The sequence below is a fragment of the Somniosus microcephalus genome, chromosome 2, assembly GCF_052327205.1.
Source record: "Somniosus microcephalus isolate GS21.2 chromosome 2, FLI_Smic_1.0, whole genome shotgun sequence".
Taxonomy (NCBI): Eukaryota; Metazoa; Chordata; class Chondrichthyes; order Squaliformes; family Somniosidae; genus Somniosus; species Somniosus microcephalus.
In genome coordinates, this window is record NC_140988.1 from 323,281,003 (window position 1) to 323,307,802 (window position 26,800).

The 26,800-nt window shown below is 41.9% G+C and overlaps 1 protein-coding gene across 7 annotated transcripts in view; it reads right to left on the reverse strand.

Annotated features, from left to right (window-relative positions):
* wdr7 (WD repeat domain 7) overlaps window positions 1-26,800 on the reverse strand; it is an 836,682-nt gene that overhangs the window by 533,485 nt on the left and 276,397 nt on the right. For all 7 annotated transcript variants that reach the window (XR_015074758.1, XM_085974490.1, XM_085974481.1 and 4 more), the window contains one exon: window positions 14,316-14,404. Coding sequence is in view for 6 of the 7 variants with exons in the window: in XM_085974490.1 (XP_085830616.1) it covers window positions 14,316-14,404 (89 nt within the window). In the remaining variant the exon portion in view is untranslated. The remainder of the gene's footprint in view (window positions 1-14,315; window positions 14,405-26,800) is intronic.

Here is a 26,800-nt window from a genome sequence, read left to right on the forward strand (position 1 = left end):
TACTCCACATGAGCCTCCTCCTACTCCCCACCCTGTCCCATCTCCCTCTTTCCCCTTCTCCCTCGTGTATGCATCAAGTCTCCCCTTAAATGTGTCAATGCTATCTGCTTCAACCACTCAATGTGGCAGTGAGTTCTACATTTTCAACACTATGTATAAAGAAATTTCCCCTAAATTCATTGGGTTGTAATTTGCGGCCCCTACGGGCGCACACGAGGTGCATACGCACATGTAGGGCCCACGCAAGTTCCAGGTTTAGGCATGTGCTAAAACCCGGAACTTGCGATCTGTCAAGAATCTTCTCGACAGATCGCACGCATCCTCGGGAAAAGGGCATCCGCGGACGGAGAGTTGGGCTATTTGCCCAACTTCTGCCCATCGAATGCCTGTGAAATTCTTACGCCTGCTTTTACCAGCGTAAGAGTTTTAAAAAACAGAAAAATAAAATTTTATCAATAATTTATACATTTAAAAACTTGTTAAATAAGCCAAGTTTATTTTTAGCCCCTTTAAAACATGTACATTTATTTTTCAAACAATTACATTTTTGTTTTAAATATTGCATTAAATGCCATTTTAATTCATTTTAAATGTGTGTTTTTTTTTATTTGGTGTCTAGATGTATTTTTTGGGGTAGCTCCATTCATGCTTATGGGGTTTCCGTACATATGGAATCCCCATAAGTATGAATGGGGATTCCCTTCTGTCATTCGTTGGTCCGGCCCACGTGACCCCAGGGGCGCTCGCGAACTGCCTGCGCCAGAGATACGTGGGCCTCTTTCTGCGGGTACCCGGGGAGCCCCAGGACCGCGAATCTCCGTACCTCCCGGACCAGATAGGCGTGGATTTTATTTGCTGATCAGAGGCATTTCCCCGCGGGAAGTCTCCGACCGCAAATTCAGGGCCATTATTTGATCGTGGTGGCCATCATTTTATAGTGTGTTTTTTTGGCCCATCTTCAAAAAAATTAGAGACGCTTACATAGCAGCACATATGAAAGATACAAAACTCTTGTTTAGATCACAAAGGGGTCCTATTGTTATACCCCTGAGTTACACGATTGAAAAATTAGATATTGGACAGTACAAGAACACCCCAAAACATAAGATGCTCAGACTACTTATGGGAATGACTAGCACATTATACCAGAGAGAATATCAAAATTAAGACCCAAATTCATAACAGTCCCATTCTTCTGCCCTTCCCTCATATCCTTTTAATTTCTTTCCTTTTTAAATATTTATCGACTTCCCTTTTAAAAGCTAATATGGATTATGCTTCCACCACTTTTTCTGGAAGGGCATTCCATATCCTAATAATCCTGTGTGGTGCTCTAAAATTTCTACTCTATAGTTGCACATTCACTATCCATCATAAATAGTTTTCCCCCATTTACTTTATCAAAACCCTTTCTTTATTTTGATCGATTAGATCTCCGCTAATGAAATGAATGCCAGTTTCTCTGGTGTCTTCTCAAAACTAAATTCTCTCAATCCTGGTATCGTCTTAGTAAATCTCTTTTGTACCCTACCCTGTCATTGCCAGCCAAAAATTAGGCACAATATTCTATTAGGACCTAACCAGTGATTTGTATAGGTTAAACCAACAATTTTTTTTTTACACAAGTTTAACATTGCCTCCTTGCTTTTGTACTCTACGCTGCTACTGTACTTATAAAATCTTTTCCTCACACTTTATTAAGATTTGTGTATCTGAAGCCTTAAGTGTCAAGTTCTTCATTTAATTTTAAAGTTTTACTATGTAGTGCATATGTCCAGGGCAATTTGGCACATTGGATCCAGAATTGGCTTAGTGGCAGGAGGCAGAGGGTGATGGTCGAAGGTTGTTTTTGTGACTGGAAGCCTGTGTCCAGTGGTGTACCGCAGGGATCGGTGCTGGGTCCTTTGCTGTTTGTAGTGTACATTAATGATTTAGATATGAATGTAGGAGGTATGATCAGTAAGTTCGCAGATGACACAAAAATTGGTGGAGTGGGAAATAGCGAGGCGGGAAGCCTCAGGCTACAGGACGATATAGATGGGTTGATTCGATGGGCAGAACAGTGGCAAATGGAATTTAACCCTGAAAAGTGTGAGGTGATGCATTTTGGGAGGACTAACAAGGCAAGGGAATAGACAATGAATGGTAGGACCCTAGGAAGGACAGAGGAACCTTGGTATGCATGTACATAGATCCCATAGCTATGAAGGGAGACTGGACAGGCTGGGGTTGTTTTCCTTAGAGCAGAGAAGGCTGAGGGGGGGACCTGATTGAGGTGTACAAAATTATGAGGAGGGTAGATCTTTTCCCCTGAGTAGAGGGGTCAATAACCAGGGGGCATAGTTTCAAGATAAGGGGCAGGCGGTTTCGAGGGGATTTGAGGAAAAACTTTTTCACCCAGAGGGTGGTTGGAATCTGGAACTCACTGCCTGAAAGGGTGGTAAACATAGAAACAGAAGATAGGAGCAGGAGTAGACCATTCGGCCCCTCGAGCCTGTTCCGCCATTTAATGGGATCATGGCTGATCATCCAAATTCAGTACCCTGTCCTTGCTTTCTCCCCATATCCCTTTAGCCTCAAGAAATATAATAGAATGGTAGAGGCAGGAACCCTCACAATATTCAAGAAGCATTTAGATGAACACTTGAAACGCCATAGCATACAAGGCTACAGACCAAGTGCTGGAAAATGGGATTAGAATAGACAGGCCTTGATGGCCGGCGTGGGTACAATGGACCGAAGGGCCTCTTTCTGTGCTGTATAATTCTATGACTCTATGTCAACTCTTTGTTTTACCTTCCAAAATGTATCACCTCACAATTCTCTGCTTTAAATTTCACTCAACATCTATCTCCTCAATCTACTAATCTCTATGTCCTTCTTACAGTACTCTTCCCGGTTAAGCACACTACCGATTTTTGTTTTGTCTAAAATTTTGATATTGTGCCCCCATATCCGGGTCGGAATCATTGATATGTATTGAGAACAGAAATGGTCTTAACATCAACCCCTGGGTGGGCACCATAGTTTGTGTTCCTCTTGTCCAAAAACATCCATTAACCACTTCTCGGTTTTCTGTCCTTTAACCAACTTCCTCCCCATGCTGCCATATTACCCTTTTTATCTTCAGCAAGACTCATATGATTTTGATGTGGAGATGCCGGTGTTGGACTGGGGTGGACAATTCACCTGACGAAGGAGCAGCGCTCCGAAAGCTTGTGATTTCAAATAAAGCTGTTGGACTATAACCTGGTGTTGTGTGACTTCTCACATATATGATTTTGTTATGGAACAACACCTTTTGTCGCAGCAGCCACTGTATTATCTTTATCCTTTTTAAGAACTCTATTAAATTTATTACACATGACTTGCCTTGTACAAATCCATGCTGACTGCCCTTAATTACCCCAAGTGTTAATTGTTTTCATATTACAGACCACTCTACCGATTTCAGTCTGATTAGTAGGGTTTAATTTTGCTAGATAAGACTGAAATACAATTTAAAATGTAAAAATATAATGATTCTAATATTGAACCCTGAGGTGCACCAACTAACAGCATTAATTAATAGGACAGAGCCCTTAAAAACAATTCTAGCGATAACTAGATGAGATTTACACCAGGAAGCAGAATTATTTCTGTGTGACAAAATGAATAATTTAGAGAAAAACACCTTGCAGGCTGAAGTAAACAATCAGGGTAAAACCAATGCTTGTTTATAAAACCAGTTTCTACAAAAGAAATCAAGAATAGGCATTTCCTTTTCAATAGTCTCACACACCTTTAAATTGTAATGGACTATTTTCCAAAATGCAATCTGATTCATACTGTTGGTTTTAATTTATTGTAGTCCATTAGACTGTAGAAACAACCATCTTTTGTCTACAATCTACCACAGTACATTAATTATCATAGTAAACTAATTGCTAACCGTTGAAAACTTAATAATTTTTGGCGAAATAAATTTTCACATGAGCAAGCTTAATAAAAATTTGAGAATTTTCATGTTATGCCAGGCCATATTTTGCCAGTTCATTAAAAAGACAGAAACATTGGACAGCAGTTTAATTTTTGTGACAAAAGGGTACTAAAAGAAAATCCACATGAAAATAACTTGATCTACAGAACATGGCATTATTATTGCACAGGCTTTTTGCAGGTTTATTGAAAACGTGGTGATTCACAAGTGTCTCAACAATCAGTAATGACAAACCCAACAACAGGGAATCAGTTTCAACTGAGGTGGGAAGATGATAATGAGACAAATATTTAAATGACTTTTATACACAAGATTAAAACTGGAAAGAAATGGTTTTTTAGGCACTTGGTTAATTAACATAAAAAAGGAAATTAGCAAAACAGTGCTTTGGGTCAAGCAATGTTAACCTTGATATCTATATTGATTCTCAACTTCGATTTGAATAGAATCCAGGTCAAAAAAGCAGCTTTTCTTTTCCTTTTGGGGGTGAAGGGTGGCATAGACTTTAAAAGTAGTAAACTGAGAGTGCCTTTTACCTATTTTATCAGAACTTAAAACTGCACAACCAAAGGGGGAAAAACCCCAAATTTGACAAAATGAAGCCCAGCTGTAGAAAAAACGGATAATTAACATAACAAAAGTGGTCCTTATGGTAAGCTGGTCATCCAACTGGAGGTCAACATCAAGATTTAGAGGTCATGACTTGACACTTCTATTTTACAGAAAAATGACCACATGTCCTGCACAAATGGATCAAAATAAAACTGCAAATTACTCCATTATGGAATTACAACAGATGCAAAATCTTGCATGGATTAGTCAGTGCTGTGCAAATATTGCATTTGCTTTTTCCTCATCACACTTTTTGTCAGTCAAGCACTTAAAAAGTATTTTCTGTCTTTCACATTGCCACTGAGCAATGTTATTTTCATTAACTTAATTCACTTAAAAATAATATACATAAATAAATTATACCAGGCTTGTCAGCTGTTATTCCTTTTGTAAAAAAAAAATCAGGGAGCAATTATGCTGCAAAGTTAACATTAATGCAAAGGGATTTCAGCTGCACACCAACACTAAACTGGCTGTATAAATCCAGACTTTGGGTCTGATCTGATGGCAGAGTGAGAGTTTCTGGGCAGAGTAGTTTCATATAACCTTCATATAAGCTCAAGAAACAGCACCTCATCTTCCGATTAGGCACTCGACAGCCCTCTGGACTCAACATAGAGTTCAACAATTGCAGATCATAAACTCGGTCCCCATCACACATATATATATATATATATATATATATATATATATATTTATTTATTTATTTTCCCTTTTTTTTTTAATCCACACTTTCATCTGGGCTTTTTTCTTCCCTCCCACATGGCAGCTGTCCTTCATTCTGCCAGGGCCATTCACACTTCATCCAGAGCCATCCTTTGTTCCTTGAATATCTCTTAGTATCTCTCAATGTCTCTTAATCTCTCCTGCTTTCTATCTCTGACCTTCCCTTTTGTTCTTTCATCCCCTCCCCCTTTTCCCAGCCCCCACTTGCTTCAAAATCTATCCCCTTTTCCTGTTTTTTTCCAGTTCTGACGAAGGGTCCCAGACCTGAAACGTTAACTCCGTTTCTCTCTCCACGGATGCTGCCCTGGCCTGCTGAGTTTTTCCAGCGTTTTCTGTTGTTATTTCATATAACCTTTGTTTGAATCCACATGGAAGGGTAAGTCAGTGCGGAATCAAATTTGGCTTAAAAAGTACTTCGACGAACTGTCAATCATTTTGTAATCACACCTAATCCCAATTTAAATATTATGGGGGGGGGGGGGGAATTCACTTCTCCCCTCCCCACTTTCTAAACCTTTTCATTTTTAACTGGTGGAGGAGAGCTATGTCCATGGAAAGTAGAACATATATATTGCCACAGGCTTCCATTCTTTGATATAATTATCTGCACACAAAAAGTTTAAGATGATCATGTTTAACCGACCTTCGTGAATTCTTTGTAGACTTACTGAAAGAGTAGACAAAAGTAATGCAGTGGACACAATATATGTGGACTTTCAGAAGGCCTTCGATATGATGCCACATAAGAGACTCATGACAAAGGTGGTGTCAGGGGCCAGGTAACAGAATGGATTGAAAGACAGTTACAAAACAGAATACAGAGGGAAGGAGTTAAGAGAACTTTCTCAGACTGGCAGGGACCCGTGCTGGGACAATTGTTGTTCATCATGAACAAAAATGACTTGGATTCAGAAATTAGAGGTATGTTGTCTAAATTTATGGCTAATAATATGGAGGGCTGTACCAAAGTACAGGAAGGCAAAAACAGGCTTGCAGAGTGGCCAGAGAAATGGTAAATTAAATTCAACATAGCAAACTGTGAGATGGTTCATTTGCTAGGAGGAATAAGGAGGCCACTTATTTATATATACAATAGTACTCTTCCTTTGTACAATGGTACAGTCCAAATACTGTAGCAGGATGCCACGTGAAAAGGTCAAAAAATCATGGATGTTTGTCCCTTTAAGAATTTGGCAGAGCCAAAGTAATCATTCCTGCAATACATAAAAGGTACCCAAATACAGCTATCTTCAGTTCTTCTTGACTGCCAGAGGCATTGGCAAAAGGTCAGTAAGTGACCCTAGAGAAAACCAAAGCCTTCAACTTAAAAGAAAGGAGTTAAATATACATTCCTCAATCGTCTAAGAGAACAATGGATGTCCCATTTCTATTAAAATCACATCAGCAAAAGCTGCCTTTGCAATCCAACTGAAGACATAACATATCTCTTAACTTAGGATATTAATTCTTCCCAACTGCACTGTGCTTATGACACAGATGAATAACCACAGATAAAAGTTCCAAAAAGATAAAACTCAAATTTCTCCGATTCCTACAGTGCAAATACCAGGACATCCTATGTGCTTATTCTTATAATCTTTAGTCCCATTCTTTAACCAGATGACCACTCAGTTCCTTTCCAAAGGATTTAATTAAAGCAGCATTAATTTTTTTAATGACAGATGTCCATTTCACATATCAATTGGCCTTCTCCATTGATACATGAACCAGTTAGAAGTATTACAAAGGTACATATAGACTCTCTTATGAAAATTAACAAAAGAGAGACAGACATCAAAAAAATACTAAAGTACACCAACACAACCAGAAAAGTTACTATTTTATGGTTACAGAGCAGCTCCTGTGGCCAATACATGCCAGATGAAGTTTGCTGAAGCTGTATTCTACAACCAGAGGTAGAAAAAGAAAAAAAGGTAACAGCAAGCAGAAGAAATGGTTCTAAGATAATCTGAAGCAAAGGTTTAAGAAATGTGACATTCATCCAGAAAAATGGGAAAACGTAAACAAAGATTTTGTTATCTGGATATCTGATGTGAAGCATGATGCCACACACTATAAAGTCAACAGTTATAACAGAAGAAAAGTGTTGTTCTGAAAAGCCAACCAGCAACATTTAGTAAGTGGAGATGCGGCACATGGCTAACAACTTACTATCTGGATTGCTCAATGGAAGCATTACCGGCAACACTGTTAATTATGACTCCTTTATTGGTTGTGTGATAACGCTATGCATTTTTAAATTACTGGTGTTACTCTGGGAAATACTTTCTCCGGAAACATTGGTTTGACACTTAAAAGATTTTATGCCTGTGCCTTCCAATTCAATGATCACAAGAAATTAATAAACCCATTAACATCCACGTTATATGTGCTATTCACTGTTTTAAGTATTTAGACTGTGTTCCTGCTCTGTTTTTTAAAGTACCTTAAAATAACCGGTTTCAAATTAGGATAAATGCCTTTCAATACCTCATGGACACACAGATTACATATTTACAAATTTACAATTGATAATCATCCAGATCTATTTCCTTTACTAATGAACATCCATCCAATGAAACCTCCTCGTATGTCCTACACCTGCAGTGGATTTACTGACTCAGACTTTGGGAAAGCTACTTAGAACTTAAGAACATAATAGGAGCAGGAGTAAGGCCATTTAGCCCTTCGAGCTTGCTCCACCATTCAATAAGATTATGGCTGATCTTCTACATCAACTCCACTTTCCCGCACTATCCCCATATCCCTTGATTCCCTCAGTATCCAAAAATCTATCGATCTCTGTCTTGAATACTCAATGACTGAGCAGCCACAGCCCTCTGGGGTAGAGAATTCCAAAGATTCACAACCCTTTGAGTGAAGACATTTCTCATCTCAGTCCTAAATGGCCGACCCCTTATTCTGAGACTATGTCACCTAGTACTAGATTCCGCAGCCAGGGAAAACATCCTCCCTACATCTACCCTGTCAATCCCCTCATGAATTTTAGATGTTTCAATGAGATCACCTCTCATTCTTCTAAACTCTAGGTAATATAGGCCTAGTCTACTCAATCTCTCCTCATAGGACATCCCCTCACCAGTCTAGTAAACCTACATTGCACTCTCTCTAACGCAAATATATCCATCCTTAGGTAAGGAGACCAAAATGGTACACAGTACTTCAGGTGTGGTCTCACGAAGGCCCTTTGTTATTGCAGTAAGACTTCTTTACTCTTATACTCCAATCCCTTTGTAATAAAGGCCAACATGCCATTTGCTTTCCTAATTGCTTGCTGTGCCTGCATGTTAACTTTCAGTGGTTCATGTACAAGGATACCCAGGTCTCTCTGAATACCAACATTTGCCAGTTTCTCACCTTTTCTGCTTTTCTTACCAAAGTGGGTAACTTCACATTTCTCCATGTTATATTCCATCTGTCACATTGTTGCCCACTTACTTAATCCATCCATATCCATTTGCAGCCTCCTCACAGCTTACTTTCCCATCTACCTTTGTATCATCGGCAAAATTAAATGGAATTTTATTCTACACCACCTGAAAAAATCCATTTTTATATATATATACTAGCTGGGGAGCCCCGCGTTGCGAGGGCAATTTTGGGGCGCTTGGTCTCCCTGCCCCTGTGTGTCCCCCCTCTCCCTGTCATGTCCTCTCCCTGTCCTATCCCTCCCTCCCCTCCCCTCCTCTCCTCTCCCTCCCCTCCTCTCCCTTCCCTCCCCTCCCCTCCCTCCCTCCCGTCTCCCTCCCCTTGCCTGTCTCCCTCCCTCCCCTCGCCCACCCCCAGCCCTCCCCTCTATCCCTCTCTCCGGCCCCTCCCCCTGCCTAGTGCTTGAGGTCCGGAGCTGAGGTCCCCCGCGTATCGCGCGGCTGATGGACGGCCGCTGTGGGCGGCGCATGCGCGGTCAGTGCGGGCGGCGCGAGCCCCCCGCGATTTCCCGAGGCTCTCCCCCCCGCGATTTCCCGAGGCTCTCCCCCCCCCCCCGCGATTTCCCGAGGCTCTCCCCCCCCGGCGATTTCCCGAGGCTCTCCCCCCCCCCCCCCGCGATTTCCCGAGGCTCTCCCCCCCCCCCCGCGCGATTTCCCGAGGCTCTCCCCCCCCCGCGATTTCCCGAGGCTCCCCCCCCCCGCGATTTCCCGAGGCTCTCCCCCCCCGCGATTTCCCGAGGCTCTCCCCCCCCCGCGATTTCCCGAGGCTCTCCCCCCCCCTATTAAATTGTTATTTAATTCCCTAACACATCATTAAAATATTTACCTTAGTTCCCTAACACACAGAAAGTGTGGGGGAAAAAATTGTGAAAAATCAAGATGGCGGCCACTCACCTCGGTTCAGAAGGATAAGGCCCGCCGACACACGCACCGATTGGTCGACCGGTCAGGTCACCGAAGCGTAGGATTGGTCAATCGTCGAGTCACTCGACACTCAACTGTAGGATGGCACGCGCCCGTCCGATTGGTCGACCTCGACGTCACACGGTCGCTAATGAGATGCTAATGAGCGGAACGCTAAACGTTTTTCGGATACCGCGGGCGGGATTTTTGTCCGGCCGAAACGTAAATACGCCTATGACCGGTCCGGAATCGCAAGCTTTCTTTTGAGGCGACGCGCGCGTCGGTACGCTCTATAACTTTCAAACGTATAGAGAACGGACAGACAGACAGGCAGACATCGGGACAGACAGAAGAGCCGCTTTATATATATAGATATATTTGCTCTTGGAATGTGGGCGATGCTAGCAAGGCTGCATATATGGCCCATTTCTAGTAAGCCTGGAAAGATGGTGATGGGCTTTCTCCTTGAACTACTGCAGTATTTGTGGTGATGGTGCTCCCACGTTGGTGTTGGGTCGGAACTTTGACCAGGATTTTGAGCCAGCGATAATAAAGGAATGGCAATATATGTCCAAGTCAGGATGGTGTGCGACTTGCAAACTGGAGGTTATGGCTTTCCCACAACATTGCTGTTCATCCTTCTCAGTGGTAGAAGTTTCAGGGGTTGGAGGTGCTGTCAAAGTAACATTGGGTAATTGTTGTAGTGATTCCTGTAGATCATACATATTGCAGACACACTGGCAATGGATGGGGTGGATATTGAACCTGGTGTCAGGGGTGCTAATCAAGCCAACTGGTCTGTCTTGGATGGTGTTAAACTTCTTAAACATTGTTGCAGCTGCATTCATCCACGAGTGATGAGTATGCTACCACACTTCTGACTTGAGCATTGTAGATCAGGGGTCAGGCGTTGAGCCACTCTTTGCAGAATATTCAGCCTCTGAGTTGCTCTTATAGCCACAGTGTTGGTATGGCTGGTCTAGTTAAGCTTCTGTTCAATGGTGATTGCTCAAGATGCTGATGGTAGGAGACTCAATGATGGGGGAGCCACTGAACGTCAAGAGGAACTGGCTGGGTTTTCGCTTGTGACTTACCTGGCATGAGGGTTACCTGCCATTTGTTAGCCCAAGCCTGGATGTTATCCAAGTCCTGCTGTAGATTGGCATGGGCTGCTTCATTATCAGCAGTCGTGAATGTAGCTCAACTCTGTGGAATAGTCAGCAAACAGCTCTGCTCCTAACCTTATGACAAAGGAAAGGTCATTGACTAAGCAGATGAAGATGGTAGGGCCAAGGACACCTCCATGAGGAACGCCTGCAGTGATTTCCTGAGTCTGCAATGATTTTCCGACCCCATATCCTCTCCGCCACAAAGACCAGCTATTTTCACCTCTAATATCACTCGTCTCCACCCCTGCATCAGCCCTTCTGCTGCTGAAACCCTCATCCATGCTGTTATTACCGCCAGACTCAACTATTCCAATGGACTCCTAACCAACCTCCCATCATCCCCCTTCCATAAACTTAAGCTCATCCAAAACTCTGCTGCTCGTATCCTAACTCACAACAAGTCCCATTCACCCATCACCCTTGCGCTTGCTGACCTACATTGGCTTCTGAACCACCAATGCCTCAATTTTAAAATTCTCATCCTCCATGGGTCGCATCTCTCCATGGCCTCACCCCTCCCTATCTCTGTAACCTCTTCCAGCCCTACAACCCTCTGCAAACTCTGTGTTCCTACAACTCTGGCCTCTTGTGCATCCCCCCACTTCCACCATTTGCGGCCGTGCTTTCAGCCATCTAGGCCCTAAGCTCCGGAATTCTCTCCCTAAACCGCTTGGTAGCTCCATCTTTCTCTCCTCCTTTAAAAAAGACTTGCTTTTGTATAGCACCTTTCACAACCTCAGAATGCCCCAAATCACTTTACAGCCAATTAAGTACTTTTTGATTTGTAGTCACGGTTGTAATTTAAGATGCTCCTTAAAACCTACCTCTATGATCAATCAAATTTTGGTCACCTGTCCTAATGTCTCCTTCTTTGGCAAAGTGTCAATTTTTGTCTGCTTACGCTCCTGTGAAGCGCCTTGGGATGTTTTACTATGTTGAAGTGCTATAGAAATGCAAGTTGCTGTTGTTGCAGCCTCCATCTGATAACCACAAGCATCTTTGTTTCAGGTATGGAGGGCTTTCCATTTGACCTCAATTTTTCTACGGCTCCTTGGTGCCATACTCAGTCAAATCCTGCCTTTATGTCCAAGGGTTGCTCCTCTCACCTCTCCTCCATACCCAAAGAATAGCCTCCACCCACTCTTTTAGTTACCACCTTAAAAAAATCCTGTGGACTTGTGACACAAAAATCCACTCCTTCTAAAACCAATTATTTAAGATCTAGTACTCACTATGCTCGAGATGTACATTGATAAAGCAGCGTAAAATGCTCATGCTTGAGTATTTTTATGACTATTGATTTTCGATTAATTGGCTGTAAATTTCTTGATGCAAGCCTTACTTTTTGAACATTAGAATTAGGTTAATTATTCTCCAATCCTCAGGTACAGTCAAGGACTAGGCAGCAAATGCAATCTTGATATTCAAAAAGATATTTAAAACTGAAGAATTAAAAATCTGACAACTGCAGTGTGGGAAATGTTTAAACTCATGTTTTTTGAGCACTTAACAATACTAATAGAATCTCCTTGCCTGTTTCCTCACTTTACTTGGAGGTCCTAATGAAAAATTCTATGTAGGTATTTTATACTTTGAACTTCTGCAAAACAAATGCTGTACAGACCTCTATATCTGTTATATATTCTTGAGTCAGTTTGTGTTTAATGAATTCTTCACATCTCCTAAATCCAGATTCACACATGGTATTTCAATCCAATATACTTCTAAAAAGACCTGGCAGTTTATCATTTTGCTCAATTCATGCATTGCTATAATTCATTTTGAGCACTTGCTGCTATCCAAAAAGCAAATATCTGTTTTCCATCAACTCCTTGTTATACTCGTTTCAGTCATTCTCATCTGACTTTGTGAAGTTCTCAGACTTCCTGATTTTTGATCCCCTGCATCCTTTAAAATAGTTATATAAATATCCCGATATTAAAACACAAGTAATACCAGCAGATCTTATGTGGCATGGCTGGCTCATGGATAATCAGGGATATGGAGCCAAGGAATGGAGCAATTGGGTAGGAACTAGATCATAAAGAGCAAAGTAGTTGTGTTAGGAATGCAACATAAGCACAGGAGGGAAGTAGCTGGACAGGATACAAGACCTGAGTTGAAACAGGGATGGAGAAATATCAGTTTATCCGGCAACTGAGAGCTGCAAAGTCTGTGGCTGAGATAGGTGCAGATTGGGGCTGGTGGTAGAAGCTGGTAAGAGCCACAGATACAGTTAATTCTGTACAACATATAGAACATTTTTGCCACTATACATTACAAGACCTTGTATATAGTTACATTGTTTTCCTTGTCAAAGTTAACTCAGAATAAGTTCAATAATTTATTTCTTAATCGCGTTGTTTTCACAGTTATGTTCAATGTATTCATGGCCTGTATAACAACCCCTGGGTTTTAGCTCTGTCAGGTCTTTTTTATTGTTAGCCAAGAGTAGGTGTGAAGCTTATAAACAGCAAGTGCTAGTCTCCTGGTATGTTATGCACCCCAACACATGCAAGGCATGGTGGTGTTCATTGAAAGAGAAGCTGCTAAGATCTGCATTCTGGAAATTGTAGTCCTCAGAATGCTTGAACAGAGTGACAGTGGTGCATTATGGGAGGTCCAGTCTGTTATCTTGTTGAGCTTCCTCTAAGGTAGTTTGGAGCTGACACACAGCTGAGAGAAGTCCCATGCAGATGAAAATGCTATTAGAAATATTTGAAACACGGAAAAAAGAATTGGATGGATAAGTTTAATGATTTGTTGAGACATATGTATTTTTTTATATTTATTATTTTAGAAACCTTATTTCCAATACTACGTCCTGAGATTACTGACAAAGGAAGATGGCAAGCAAAGGCATTTTGTTTTCATTGGTTTCCCGCTCCACCTGGTCAGTTGCTTTATTTGTAGTGGCTTTCTAAATGTTGATCCCTGATTGGTATGTTTTTGTTCATCGGTAGGTTCCCTACCTGTTCATTGGTGATTTGCTCCTTTTTTATGAATACAATGTGTAAGCTAATTAATTTGTGGTGCAAAAGAGACATGCTGGATGCAAGAACTTCAGATACTATAAATAGGTAATTTATGCAGTAACAAACTGATTGAACTTCATCTGCTCAACATTTGGATTTAAAAAAGCAAAATGGACACTAAAAACCTAACAATTAAATTGCAGCAAAACCAATACTAAGCAAGCCTAGATAATCTACAGCAAACAAAGTTAACATTCCAGAATTACCTCCTGTATCTTCTACTTGAATCACAGAATTTTAATCTCTTAGCATACTGGAATTTAGTACATTGAAACTACTTGATATATATACACGCACATTGCTTAACTCTGGCCTTTTAGAAAGGTAGAAAATATTTCAACAACACACAAGACTGAGGAGGAATCATTTCACACAGTACATTTAGCCTTCCCCCCTGTCATTTTAATACTGTGCTCCTCTCCAAGCTTTTCTTTGTAGTTACCTTGTTTGATCTGTCCCTGTACAGCAGTGGTGGAGACTGGAGGGGAAGGTTTCCCTTTAGTCATCTCTAGGGTGCTTGGTTTCTGTGGTCTGCAAGGAATAACAATCAAATATTAATTACAGCCTTTCAGAACAGGTCAAGCTTGCTTGAGGTTCAAGGTTTGAAGCTCTGCCACATCAGTCATATGTTGTAAGTTTTAGTGTCTACCCATCTCATCAACAAATCTCTAAGTAACTATAGCCTTATAGTTACAACCCATTTAACTTAAAAGAAAAAAACAAAATCAGAGAAAACTATTCTCCACAACAGTCCAGAACTAAAATTTATCCAAAGGGATACTCTAAGCTATATGTTAAAGGTATTTACCATTTTATTAAAACCAAATCAATTTCAAGCATCAAGAAAGATACGTTTAACGCTAGCAATTATTATAGACTTACTACATATGTTCTAAAGAAAAACAAAAAATTGGTAGACCTGATAAGACGAATTTTTCAGCATGAAAGCCAGACTATCTTTTGTTCCTTGTGTGAAATGCCAAAACTCTGTGGCATGTCGTAATGCAAAATACATTCAGTGGTAATAAAAATACAATACTATTATTTCCTAAAAAAAACTAAGATGCTATTTTAGAAAAATAGCAGAAGAACCCCAGCATTCATTTTAGTTTGGTCTCTATTTTAAAATGTAGTCAAACTTTAATTGCAGTCTTCATAATACAATCATTTTAGTTTAGTCCTTTGTTACCATAATTTAGCTTCAGTCTTGACAAAAACTACATTTTTTTTTCCATATTCTCAGATATTCTACTAAATTTTTTTTTTTTTAAATGTTATATTTGCTGTTTCATTTCTCTCACTAATAATCACCTGGCTACCAAATTGAAAATATGACAGTTATGCCTTTCAAGTCTGCACTAAAGTAACTAAGTACAGTTGCTTTTGTATAAATACAATGTTGTATCTTTCCATGCAAGTTAAGCAATGAGAATTACAGGTGATATGAAATGCATAATTTCTATTTAAATGACTTCATCAGTGACATGTTACCACTGGCATGGACATCTGCTATAATTAATTCAGCTGATAATCAGTTACAATATGATGTACTAAAGTTGATAGTTTCCCTGTTAAGTTGTGAAATTTTTGTTCCCATTACTTAATGGAATCTATCATCTCAGACAAATTTGAGGTCCATGGGTGGCTGCTTCATACAGAACAGGCAATCTTGCACTGAACCAAACATCGGCCATTTAAACCTTAAATTCTGGCATACCACACAATGCTCCAAGGAAATGACAAAAATGACAAATTTTGATTAAAGTATTCCGAGTTGCTGTTATCTGTGGGGCACCGCAGGGATCGGTGCTAGGACCACAGCTAGTCACAATATATATTAATGATCTAGACGAGGGAACTAGATGTAATATCTCCAAGTTTGCAGACGACACAAAGCTGGGTGGGCGTGTGTGCTGTGAGGAGGATGCTGAGAAACTCCAGTATGATTTGGACAGGTTGGGTGATTGGGCAGATGTATGGCAGATGCAGTATAATGTGGATAAATGCGAGGTTATCCACTTTGGTGGCAAAAACAGGAAGGCAGATTATTATCTGAACGGCAATAGATTGGGAGAAGGGGAAGTGCAACGAGACCTGGGTGTCCTTGTGCACCAGTCGCTGAAGGTAAGCATGCAGGTGCAGCAGGCGGTTAAGAAGGCAAATGGTATGTTAGCCTTCGTAGCGAGAGGATTCGAGTACAGGAACAAGGATGTCTTGCTGCAGTTGTACAGGGCCTTGGTGAGACCACACCTTGAGTATTGTGTGCCATTTTGGTCGCCTTATCTGAGGAAGGATGTTCTTGCCATGGAGGGAGTGCAGCGAAGATTCACCAGACTGATACCTGGGATGGCAGGAATGACGTATGAGCAGAGATTGGGTCAATTGGGCTTATACTCACTGGAGTTTAGAAGAATGAGAGGGGATCTCATTGAAACATATAAAATTCTAACAGGACTAGAAAGACTAGATGCAGGAAGGATGTTCCCGATGACGGGGGAGTCCAGAACCAGGGGTCACAGTCTAAAGATAAGGGGTAAGCCATTTAGGACAGAGATGAGGAGGAATTTCTTCACCCAGAGAGTGGTGAACCTATGGAATTCTCTACCACAGAAGGCAGTAGAGGCCAATTCATTAAATATATTCAAGAAGGAGTTAGATATATTTCTTAAGGCTAAAGGGATCAAGGGGTATGGGGAGAAAGCAGGGACAGGGTACTGAATTTGGATGATCAGCCATGATCTCATTGAATGGCGGAGCAGGCTCAAGGGGCCGAATGGCCTACTCCTGCTCCTATCTACCAAGTTTGTTGCCTGTTGGCGCACAGGAAGCTGCACTTTATAAACTTCAATTTTAATTTCTTTCTCCTCAATACGGTTTAAATGCAACAGCCCCTTACTGTAACCAACAAAATCTTCTGATACATATTGTGAATAGCTCTCTCAACCTATGAACCTTATCAGTAACACCCTGCCTATGGATACATAATCTTGTTGGAAACTACTTAGATTCATATAATGCTCATGCAAAAGAACTTCACAGCACTTTACAAGGGGAAAGGTGGAAATGAGGCAATGAGGAATTTGGGGTTGACCGAAATTTCGAGCAAACCAAAAATCACAGGACGGATTTTTAAAATATCTTTGAAGACAAGGAGAGGAATAGCAAGGCAAAAAGGCTTTGGGAGAGTATTCCAGAGATCAAGGACATAGTGAATGAATAATTCGTCTCATGGCGGAATGGAGAACAAGCCACAGACTCAGCTGGGACATATGGCTAGAGAAGTTTGCTCAGATTGATCGGAGCAAGGAAGGATTTAAAAACAGAAAAAGACTTGTATTTATACAGCACCTTTCGCCTCAGGATGTCCCAAAACACTTTACAGGCAATAAAGTACTTCTGAAGTGTGGTCACTGTTATAATGTAGGAAACATAGCAGCAAAATTGCACACAGCAAGATCTCACAAACAAGAATTAAATAAATGACATCATCTGTTTTAGATTTTGGAAGACATTTTTTTGAGGTGATATAGTGACTGCCTTGGGATAGATAGGAATGGAAGCCTGAGAGGACGGGGCTGTTAAGAGATAAACTTGTGAAAAGTTTGGGAAAAGGCCATCTAGCCCACCTATGAAGATATGGTGCAGCCACGTACACCATTCACCCACTTTCCTAGTCAAGTAATCTCCTGAAGAAGGGAAAACGCCAAAGGACTATACAGGAAAATATAATTCGTCACCACCTCTCTTGGGATATCAATCAAAGCTCTAGGGAGACTGTAATAACTTGTAAATCCTACTATTCCCAGCTACACCACAACTTAACCTCTATACTGAAAATGTCCTCCACTCTCAGGAACTTGTTCTGCTCTTTTGTGAAGGTCTCAAGGGTATCCAATACGTTTCGGTAATATGTACTAGAGGGCAAAGTCTGTGTAAAAAGTAGTATTTCCTAACATCTAACCAAACTCTTTGCTGATGCACTGTATACTCAAGCTCCCAACTTTCGCTGTGCCTATAACAATAATGACAACTTTTATTTATATAGTGCCTTTAACGTAGTAAAACGTCCCAAGGCGCTTCACAGGAGTATTAAAAGACCAAAAAAATTTGACAAGATGATGAAGGGATTAGGTTTGGTGTAGTTGGTTACGTTAGTTAAGATGGCTATAGAAAGAACAAATCTGCCGTTTATTTAGCGTCTTTCATGTCAAGACATCCCAAAGCGCATTACAGCCAATGAGGTGCTTTTGAAGTTTGTCACTATTGTAACATAGGTAAACAGAGCAGTCAATTTCCACACAAGGTCCCACAAACAAAAATTAGATACATGACCAGTTGCTTTGAAGGATAAATGTTGATGAAGCGAATTCCCCATCTCTTCTTTAAATACATAGAATATACAGCAGAGAAACAGGCCATTCTCCCCAACCTGTCCATGCCAGCATTTATGCTCCACTCGAGCCTCCTCCCCTCCTTCCTCATCTAACTCCATCAGCACAACCCTCAATTCCCTTCTCCCTCATATGCTTATCCAGCTTCCCCTTAAATGGATCTATACGATTCACCTCAACTATTCCCTGTGGTAGTCAGTTCCACATTCTCACCAAACTCTGGGTAAAGAAGTTTCTTTTGAATTCCCTATTTGATTTCTGGTGACTATCTTATATTCATGGTCTCTAATTTTGCTCTTCCCCACAAGTGGAAACACTCTCTGTATCTACTCTATCAAAACCTTTCATAATTTTAAAGACCTCTATTAGGTTACCTCTCAGCCTTCTCTTTTCATCCTTTCCTGATAGGTATAACCTCGCATTTCTGGTATCATACTTGAAAATCTTTTTTGCACCCTCTCTGGTGCCTCCATGTCCTTTTTATAATATGGCGACCAGAACTGTACGCAGTACTCCAAATGTGGTCTAACCAAGGTTTGATACAAGTTAAGCATAGCTTCACTACTTTTCAATTCTATCTCTCTAGAAATAAACCCTAGTGCTTGGTTTGCCTTTTTTTTTTTTTTTAAAACAGCCTTATTAACTTGCATCGCTACTTTTAGTGATTTGTGTATTTGTACTCCCAGACCCCTTTGCTCCTTGACCCCCATATAGATTCTTATTTTCCAAGAAATATGTGACCTCCTTATTTTTATCAAAATGTAATACCTCACACTTATCTGTGTTGAAATTAATTTGCCAATTGTATGCCCATTCTGCAAGTTTATTAATGTCTTCTTGTAATTTGTTGACATCCCCAATTTGGTGTCGTCTGCAAATTTAGAAATTGTGTTTTTGATTGCGAAGTCTAAATCGTAGTGTCATGGGATCTTTTACGCCCAACTGAGAAGGCAGATATTGACACTGTTTGATTTTCATCTGAAAGGCAGCTTTTCAAACCGTGTATTATTCCCTCCGTACTGCACTATTCGGAAGAGACGTTAAACCGAGGCCCCGTCTGCCCTCTCAGGTGGGCGTAAAAGATTGCACGGCACTATTTGAAGAAAAGCAGGGGATTTCTAACCAATATTTATCACTCAATAAACATCACTAAAACAGATTATCTGGTCATTTATCCCATTGTGGCTTTTGGGACCTTGCTATACGTAAATTGGCTGCCTCGTTCCCTACATTACAAGAGTCACTACACTTCAAAAAGTACCTCATCAGCTGTGAAGTGCTTCAGTATGTCCCAAGGTTGTGAAAGGCACTATAGAAATGCAAGTTCTTTCTTGCTTTGCAGCAGATTATGTGCTCAAGCGTCTAGAATGGTGCTTGAACCCATGACATAAGAACATAAGAAATAGAAGCAGGAGTAGACCATTCGGCCCTTCGAGCCTACTCCACCATTCAATAAGATCATGGCTGATCTTCTGCCTCATCTCCACCTTTCTGCCTGATCCCCATATCCCTCAAGTCCCTTAGTATCCAAAAATTTATCGATCTCTGTCTTGAATATACTAATCAATTTAGCATTGACTCAACTCTTAACTTCTGAAGGAGAATTTATTGGGTAGCATCTCTTGTTCCTGCAGCTGCACTGACCTTCCAATTCAGAGGCAAGAGTGCTACTACTGAGGTGTGCAGGGACCAAAACTGGAGACAATATTCCGAGTCTGACAGCAACAATTTGAGCAGCCTATGTACAGTATTCTTAGTTTTCTATTCTATTTTCTAGCACTATAACCCAAAATCTTATTTACCTTCCTAATAGTGTTGTCAAACTACTTGAAGATTGTCAATGATTTATCAATTATGCCTCCAAGGTCTCTATTCTATTTTGTAATCTTAATCAGATACCTCTGCATTCTATACACGTTTGGAGTTTCCCAGGCCAAAATGCGTAACATTGCACTTAACCACATTGAAGGACAATCTCTGGATTACTACCTGAGCCATGAGCAAATTGGCATAGGGTAAATAAGATCAGAGAATTGAATGCGTGACTCAGAGACTGGTGTGGGAGAAATGGGTTTTGACTCATGGGGCATTGGCACCAGTACTGGGGAAAGAGAGAGTTGTTCCGTTGGGACGGGCTTCACTTGAACCATGCTGGGATCAGTGTCCTGGCGAATCGAATAACTAGGGCTGTAGATAGGGCTTTAAACTAAATACTGAGGGGGAGGGTTCAGGTGAGGGAAATTAAAAAAGTCAAAGAGAAAGGAGAAGGTAATAATGCAGGATAGTGATAGGGGTAATGATAACCAAAGTGTGACAGGAAGGGACAGAGCGTATAAACATAAGAGTGCATCAGAAAGTAGTCAGAGTAGGGAAAAATGGTAAAAAGACAAATTTGCAAGCGCTTTATCTGAATGCACGCAGCATTCGTAACAAGATAGATGAGTTGACAGCAGAAATAGAAATAAATGGGTATGATCTGATAGCCATTACAGAGACGTGGTTGCAAGGTGACCAAGGCTGGGAACTGAATATTATGGGGTATTTGATATTTTGGAAGGATAGGCAGAAAGGAAAAGGAGGTGGGGTAGCTCTGTTAATAAAGGATGAGATGAGTGCAGTAGTGAGAAATTATATTGGCTCAGAAGATCAAGATGTAGAATCAGCTTGGGTGGAGAGAAGAAATAATAATGGAAAGAAGTCACTGGTGGGAGTAGTCTATAAGCCCCCTAACAGTAGCTACACTTTAGGACAGAGTATAAATCAAGAAATAATGGAGGCTTGTAAGAAAGGTACTGCAATAATCATGGGCGATTTTAATCTGCATATAGATTGGACAAATCAAATTGACAAAGGTAGCCTTGAGGAAGAGTTCATAGAGTGTATTTGGGATGGTTTCTTAGAACAATACATTATGGAATCAACCAGGGAGTAGGCTATTTTAGATCTGTAATGTGTAATGAGATAGCATTAATTAATGATCTCATCGTAAAGGATCCTTTATGAGTGATCATAACATGTTAGAATTTCAAATTCAGTTTGAGGGTGAGAAACTTGGGTCTCAAACTAGTATCCTCAACTTAAATAAAGGCAATTACAAAGGTATGAAAACAGAGTTGGCTAAATTGGGCTGGGAAAATAGATTAAAGGGTAAGACGGTAGATAAGCAGTAGCAGATGTTTTTGGAGATATTTCATAACTCTCAGCAAAGATATATTCCAGTGAGAAAGAAAGACTATAAGAGAAGAATGAACCATCCGTGGCTAACTAAGGAAGTTAAAGATGGTATCAAATTGAAAACAAAGGCATACAATGATGCGAAGATTAGTGGTAGACCAGAGTGTAGTGTATGTACCCGTCTACCTTTAAGAGAACTATTGTATGTAACCGTTCACCTTTAAGAGAACTATTTTAGGTGTGGCACTACTTTGTTTGGCTTCTGTATACTGTAATACCGACGGTGACCACACCAGTATATAAGTGTTGTGTCAGGATTTATTGGGCAGATTCGCCCTGACCTTCGAATAGTAAAGTCCTGTTTTAAGTTACTCTGGTAGTCTGTGTATTAATTAACTAAACAACCCACAGATTTTACAGTGGCGACGAGTCCGATCGTACCCTGCGGCAACAATACTTCCGAAGCAGTTAACGAGCGTCGAGAAGAGGCAACCGCCCTCGTCGTTCTGCTGGGAGAAAACTCGAGGCTGCAGAACTAGAAAGGAGGAAGAATTTAGAGACAAAGACTTCCATCAGCAACAGGCACTGACTGTCCCTTCTGCCACGGTGAGGAGTGAGCCGATCAGCACGAGAAGCAAGGCGGCCACGGTGACTGTGAGTAAGGGAAAGTAAAAAGAATAACCGGAGGATAAGGGCGGTGCACTCGACCACGGTCGAGGGGGAAAGGAGCCGGACAGAAGTCGGGTCCAGAGGCGCTGAGACTGGGGCAGCGTGGAGCAAGGAAGCCGCGGTACAGACAGGCTGGGGGACGCAACGGCGTCGTGAGACAGCTAGACCGCGACCGGCGAAAAAGGCCGGGCAGCGACCGAAGCCACGAAGCGCTGCGACCGGGAACGTAGGCGCGGGAAGAGATAAACTCAGCCGCAGCCGGGGAGGGAAGCACCGGACTGCGAGAGGGCTGGGAGGCGCGATTGGGAGCCGAGCGAGCGGGAGAGGCAGAGCCGACCAAGGGAGACTGAGCGAGAGCCAGTCCAGCGGCTGAAACTGTTCGCCGTCAACGGGGTGTACCCAGCGCCGGTTGCCCTGCCGAGAAAAGAGAAAGCACTGAAGCCGACGCGCAGGCTGTGAACCTGAAAGCCAGTGGCCGTCGCCCGTGGGGAAAGTGTACCCCTCCCGCCAGGGGAAGAAACGCGGGAAGCCGCCATTAGGCGGGGAAGAAGACAGAAGCGGGAAACCGCCATTGAAGTGGGCGGGGAGAGAAGATAAGCGCGGGAAACCGCCATTTTCGCGGGAACCGCCATCTTGAAAAAAAAAAAAAAAAAAAAATTTTAAAGAAATAATTCGTGGTGTTTATCAGGAAGAGAGGAAGATGCCTAAGCGTGGTAACATCAACGATTTTAATTCCGAGGTAGAAGACTGGGCCACGTATGTGGAACGCATTGAGATCTATTGTGAGGCCAATAAAATAGAAGATGACAAAGCTATAACCTTGCTAAACTCGATGGGCGCGAAGACATACGGGCTCTTGAAGCATCTACTATCACCAGCTAAACCGGCGGATCAGACCTTCGATGATATTGTGGCTGTTCTGAAGGATCACTTGAACCCCACACCGTTGATGTTGGCGGAACGATTCAAATTCTATGCGAGAACGCAACGGAAAGACGAAAGCAACGCAGAATACTTGGTCGAACTGCGTAGACTAGTGAAACACTGCCAGTTTCGAGGGAATCTGACAGAGGCATTGCGAGACAAGTTCATGTGCGGATTGGCAAAGGAAGGAACGCAAAAGCGACGACTCGAAGAGAACGACCTTACACTTGACAGGGTTGTCCTTATTGCAGCATCGCACGAAGCCGCAGTGAAGGGAACTGCGGAAATGCAGCTAAAGACAGCGGCACTCAGTGTGGATCAAATTACCTCGACAACAACAAAATGTTATCGTTGTGGGAAGACAACACACGACTAGAACCAATGCTGGTTTAAGAACCAGGAATGTAGGAAATGTGGCAAACTGGGTCACATAGCTAAGGTATGCCGGTCAGGGAAGAAGACCAACAACCAAAGGACCAACAACCAAAGGAAGCCATCACAGGAAAAGTACAAGGTACACAAGGTGGCTGAGAAGAGTTCAGACGAACAGAATTCGGACTCAGACCCAAACGGCCAGGAGCTGGGTAGTCTGAGAATTCACAATGTGAGTAAGGAAGCTGACCTACAAACTATCTGGGTCATGCTAAAAATAGCTGGAGTCCAAGTGAAAATGGAGTTGGACACTGGATCAGCTCTATCAGTCATAAATCGAAGGGATTACCACCAGCTATTCTCACATATACCCTTAAGAGATACCAAGTTCATATTGCAGACATACACGGGGCATAAAGTATACCCCATGGGAAAGATAAGAGTCAAGGTGAGAGATAGGGGTAAAGAACACCCAAGAATGAACTTATACGTACTGCCTGAGGGAGGACCACCACTTCTAGGACGGGAGTGGATCAAGAAAATAGACATGGAATGGCACTATCTAAAAGCCATAACGAGTGAGGACTCGGTGCAGACAATCAGCTCAGATTCTGAATCGGATGACGATAAGACCAACCCAAATGTGAAAGACAAGGCTAAAATGGACCTGCCGACTAAGGTTGGAAAAACGAAGGCATGCAGAAAGGCTTATGCTCCAGAGAAGAACAAAGTTTCAGAACAGATCTCCACCGAACGACGACAACATAGTTTGACAGAGAATTCTGAGTCTGTTCAGTTTAAGGACATATCCATGACGGAAGAACACCGAGCTCGGACTCAACTTTATTTCAAATTACGACAGCAATTAGAACAATTGAGTTACCGTCTCGTACAAGAGATGAAAACAATGAAAAAGTTCTATGACACCGAATGGGAGAATCTGGAAAGACAACAGAAGCAGCTAGCTCAAGCAGAGAGCGACCATAGAGCCATCGTGACCAATCACCGATCACATCTCCCTTATGATGTTCAGGAGTTAGAATATTTGCAGAAAGAAGCAAATGAAGAGGAATCTTCAGGAAGCCAGGATTTTATTCCAGTTCTTCTCTACGACTCCTTACAAGCAGAGTTTGAGAAGTTGAAGGAACAGTATGAACAGGCCCAGGCTACAATCCTGGAGGGGGTTAACTCGGCAACCTCTGAAAAGCTAGTTTCAGTGGAAGCATATGAGCAACTAAAGGTTGAACATGAGCAAGAAGTCCAAAGGCTGCAGGAAATTCTTGATGAGCTCAAGGCCAAGACAGACTCATCGGTAGAAGTTCCATCCATAGATGAGAAATTAGAGGTGAAAGACATGGCAGAACATGAAAGTCAAGATGTCCAAGAACTCATAAAAATATTGAAGGAAACCCAAGGCAAATATGAGGCGGCAATGACTGAGGCTCAACAACTTGAAGAACAGATTCAACTGGGAATTCTTTCAGTGAAAGAAAAGGCAACTGTAAGAAACACAGAGACTGTAAGAATGGCCCCTGAACATGAGCTAGAGAGCATCAAGGCGCAACTTCTCCGAGCGCTTAAAGCCAAAGTACAAGAGGAAAAAAAGGTGAAAGCATTGGAGGAAAAGGTGGATGAAATGGAGAAGACTCTGATCCACAGGGTCCCCGTGGAAGAGTTAACAGTCAGCCAACTCCTTCATATGCTGAGAGACAAGACTCTGCAATGGGAACCATTTGAACACGCGCTTCAATCTTCAAATGGAAGGGGTTCGGAGCTCTCAAAAGTTTGGGGAATAGTTGAGGTTGCAACACAGATTTTACGGGGCTGCCGAAGGTACGCTGAATCACGTCAATGTGAACTACAGAATGTTGAAACAGCTGCTCCAGTAGAAGGATTGAATAGCCCGATCAATCAATCCCCGATGGAAGGGGAAGTATTGGAATCACAAATGAGGTCATTAGTGAAGGATTGGCAGGAAACCCAGGAAGAGCGGGATGAATATGAACGCATGAAGAAGTCTCTTCAGGAAAGATGTCTAGGGAGGGAACAACAGTCGGCTAACGTCCAGTTGGGTAAGGAAGAAGTAGCAGGCCCTCTCGCTGGACTAGCTCAGGACGACACCGAATATTACCATGACCTGTTGAGTGACACGGAATATTACGATGACTTAGTCTGCCCAGCTTGTGATGAAAACTCCCAAAGTGCAGAAATCAGGATGAAGCACTTAAAGTCTAAGGAACATAGGGAGATGGTGGCGCGACAGCTGGCAGCGGATAAGGGAGCCCCGAGAGTCTCCAAGAAACAGAAAAGAAAAAGACGAAGCAGAAGACGATAACCATCTAAATCATTATCACTTCTATCAGATCATGCACGTGGGCCCTACGAAGGGGGCCAAATCAGTTGGAAAGTAGGAAAAATTACCAAGGCAGTCCAGCTGTTTGTAAAAGTCAGCACTGCTAGTTCAGCAGGACGGAAGTTCAAGCTGTTAAGCCAAGGGAAAGACTATTGGATGAGTCACGCAAGAAATGTGAACCGGCTACACCACAGAGATGTTGTTCGGACCGAGTCAAGACCAGAGACTGAATCTGTGAACTGTTCCCGCAGAGACTGAATCTGTGAACTGTTTCCCGCAGAGACTATATCTGTGAATTGTTTTACATGAAGTTGATTATATGTTATGTTAATGGGGAATAAGTATGTTGTAAGCTAAAAAGGGAGGATTGTAGTGTATGTACCCATCTACCTTTAAGAGAACTATTGTATGTAACCGTTCACCTTTAAGAGAACTATTTTAGGTGTGGCACTACTTTGTTTGGCTTCTGTATACTGTAATACCGACGGTGACCACACCAGTATATAAGTGTTGTGTCAGGATTTATTGGGCAGATTCGCCCTGACCTTCGAATAGTAAAGTCCTGTTTTAAGTTACTCTGGTAGTCTGTGTATTAATTAACTAAACAACCCACAGACTTTACACAGAGGATTGGGAAATGTTTAGAAACCAGCAAAGGACAAAAAAGAGAAGATAGTTTGAGAGAGTAAACTAGCAAAAAATATAAAAACAGACAGTAAGAGCTTCTACAGGTATATAAAAAGGGAATAACTAAAGTAAACATTGGTCCATTCGAGGATGAGACTGGGGAATTAATAATGGGGAAACAGGGAAATGGCAGAGACTTTGAACAAATAGTTTGTGTCGGTCTTCACGGTAGAAGACACTAAAAGCATCCCAATAATAATAGATAATCAAGGGGCAATAGGGAGGGGGGAACTTAAAACAATCACCATCACTAGAGAAAAAGTACTAGGCAAACTTATGGGCCTAAAGGTGGACAAGTCCCCTGGACCTGATGGTCTGCATCCTAGGGTCTTAAAAGAAGTGGCTGCAGAGATAGTG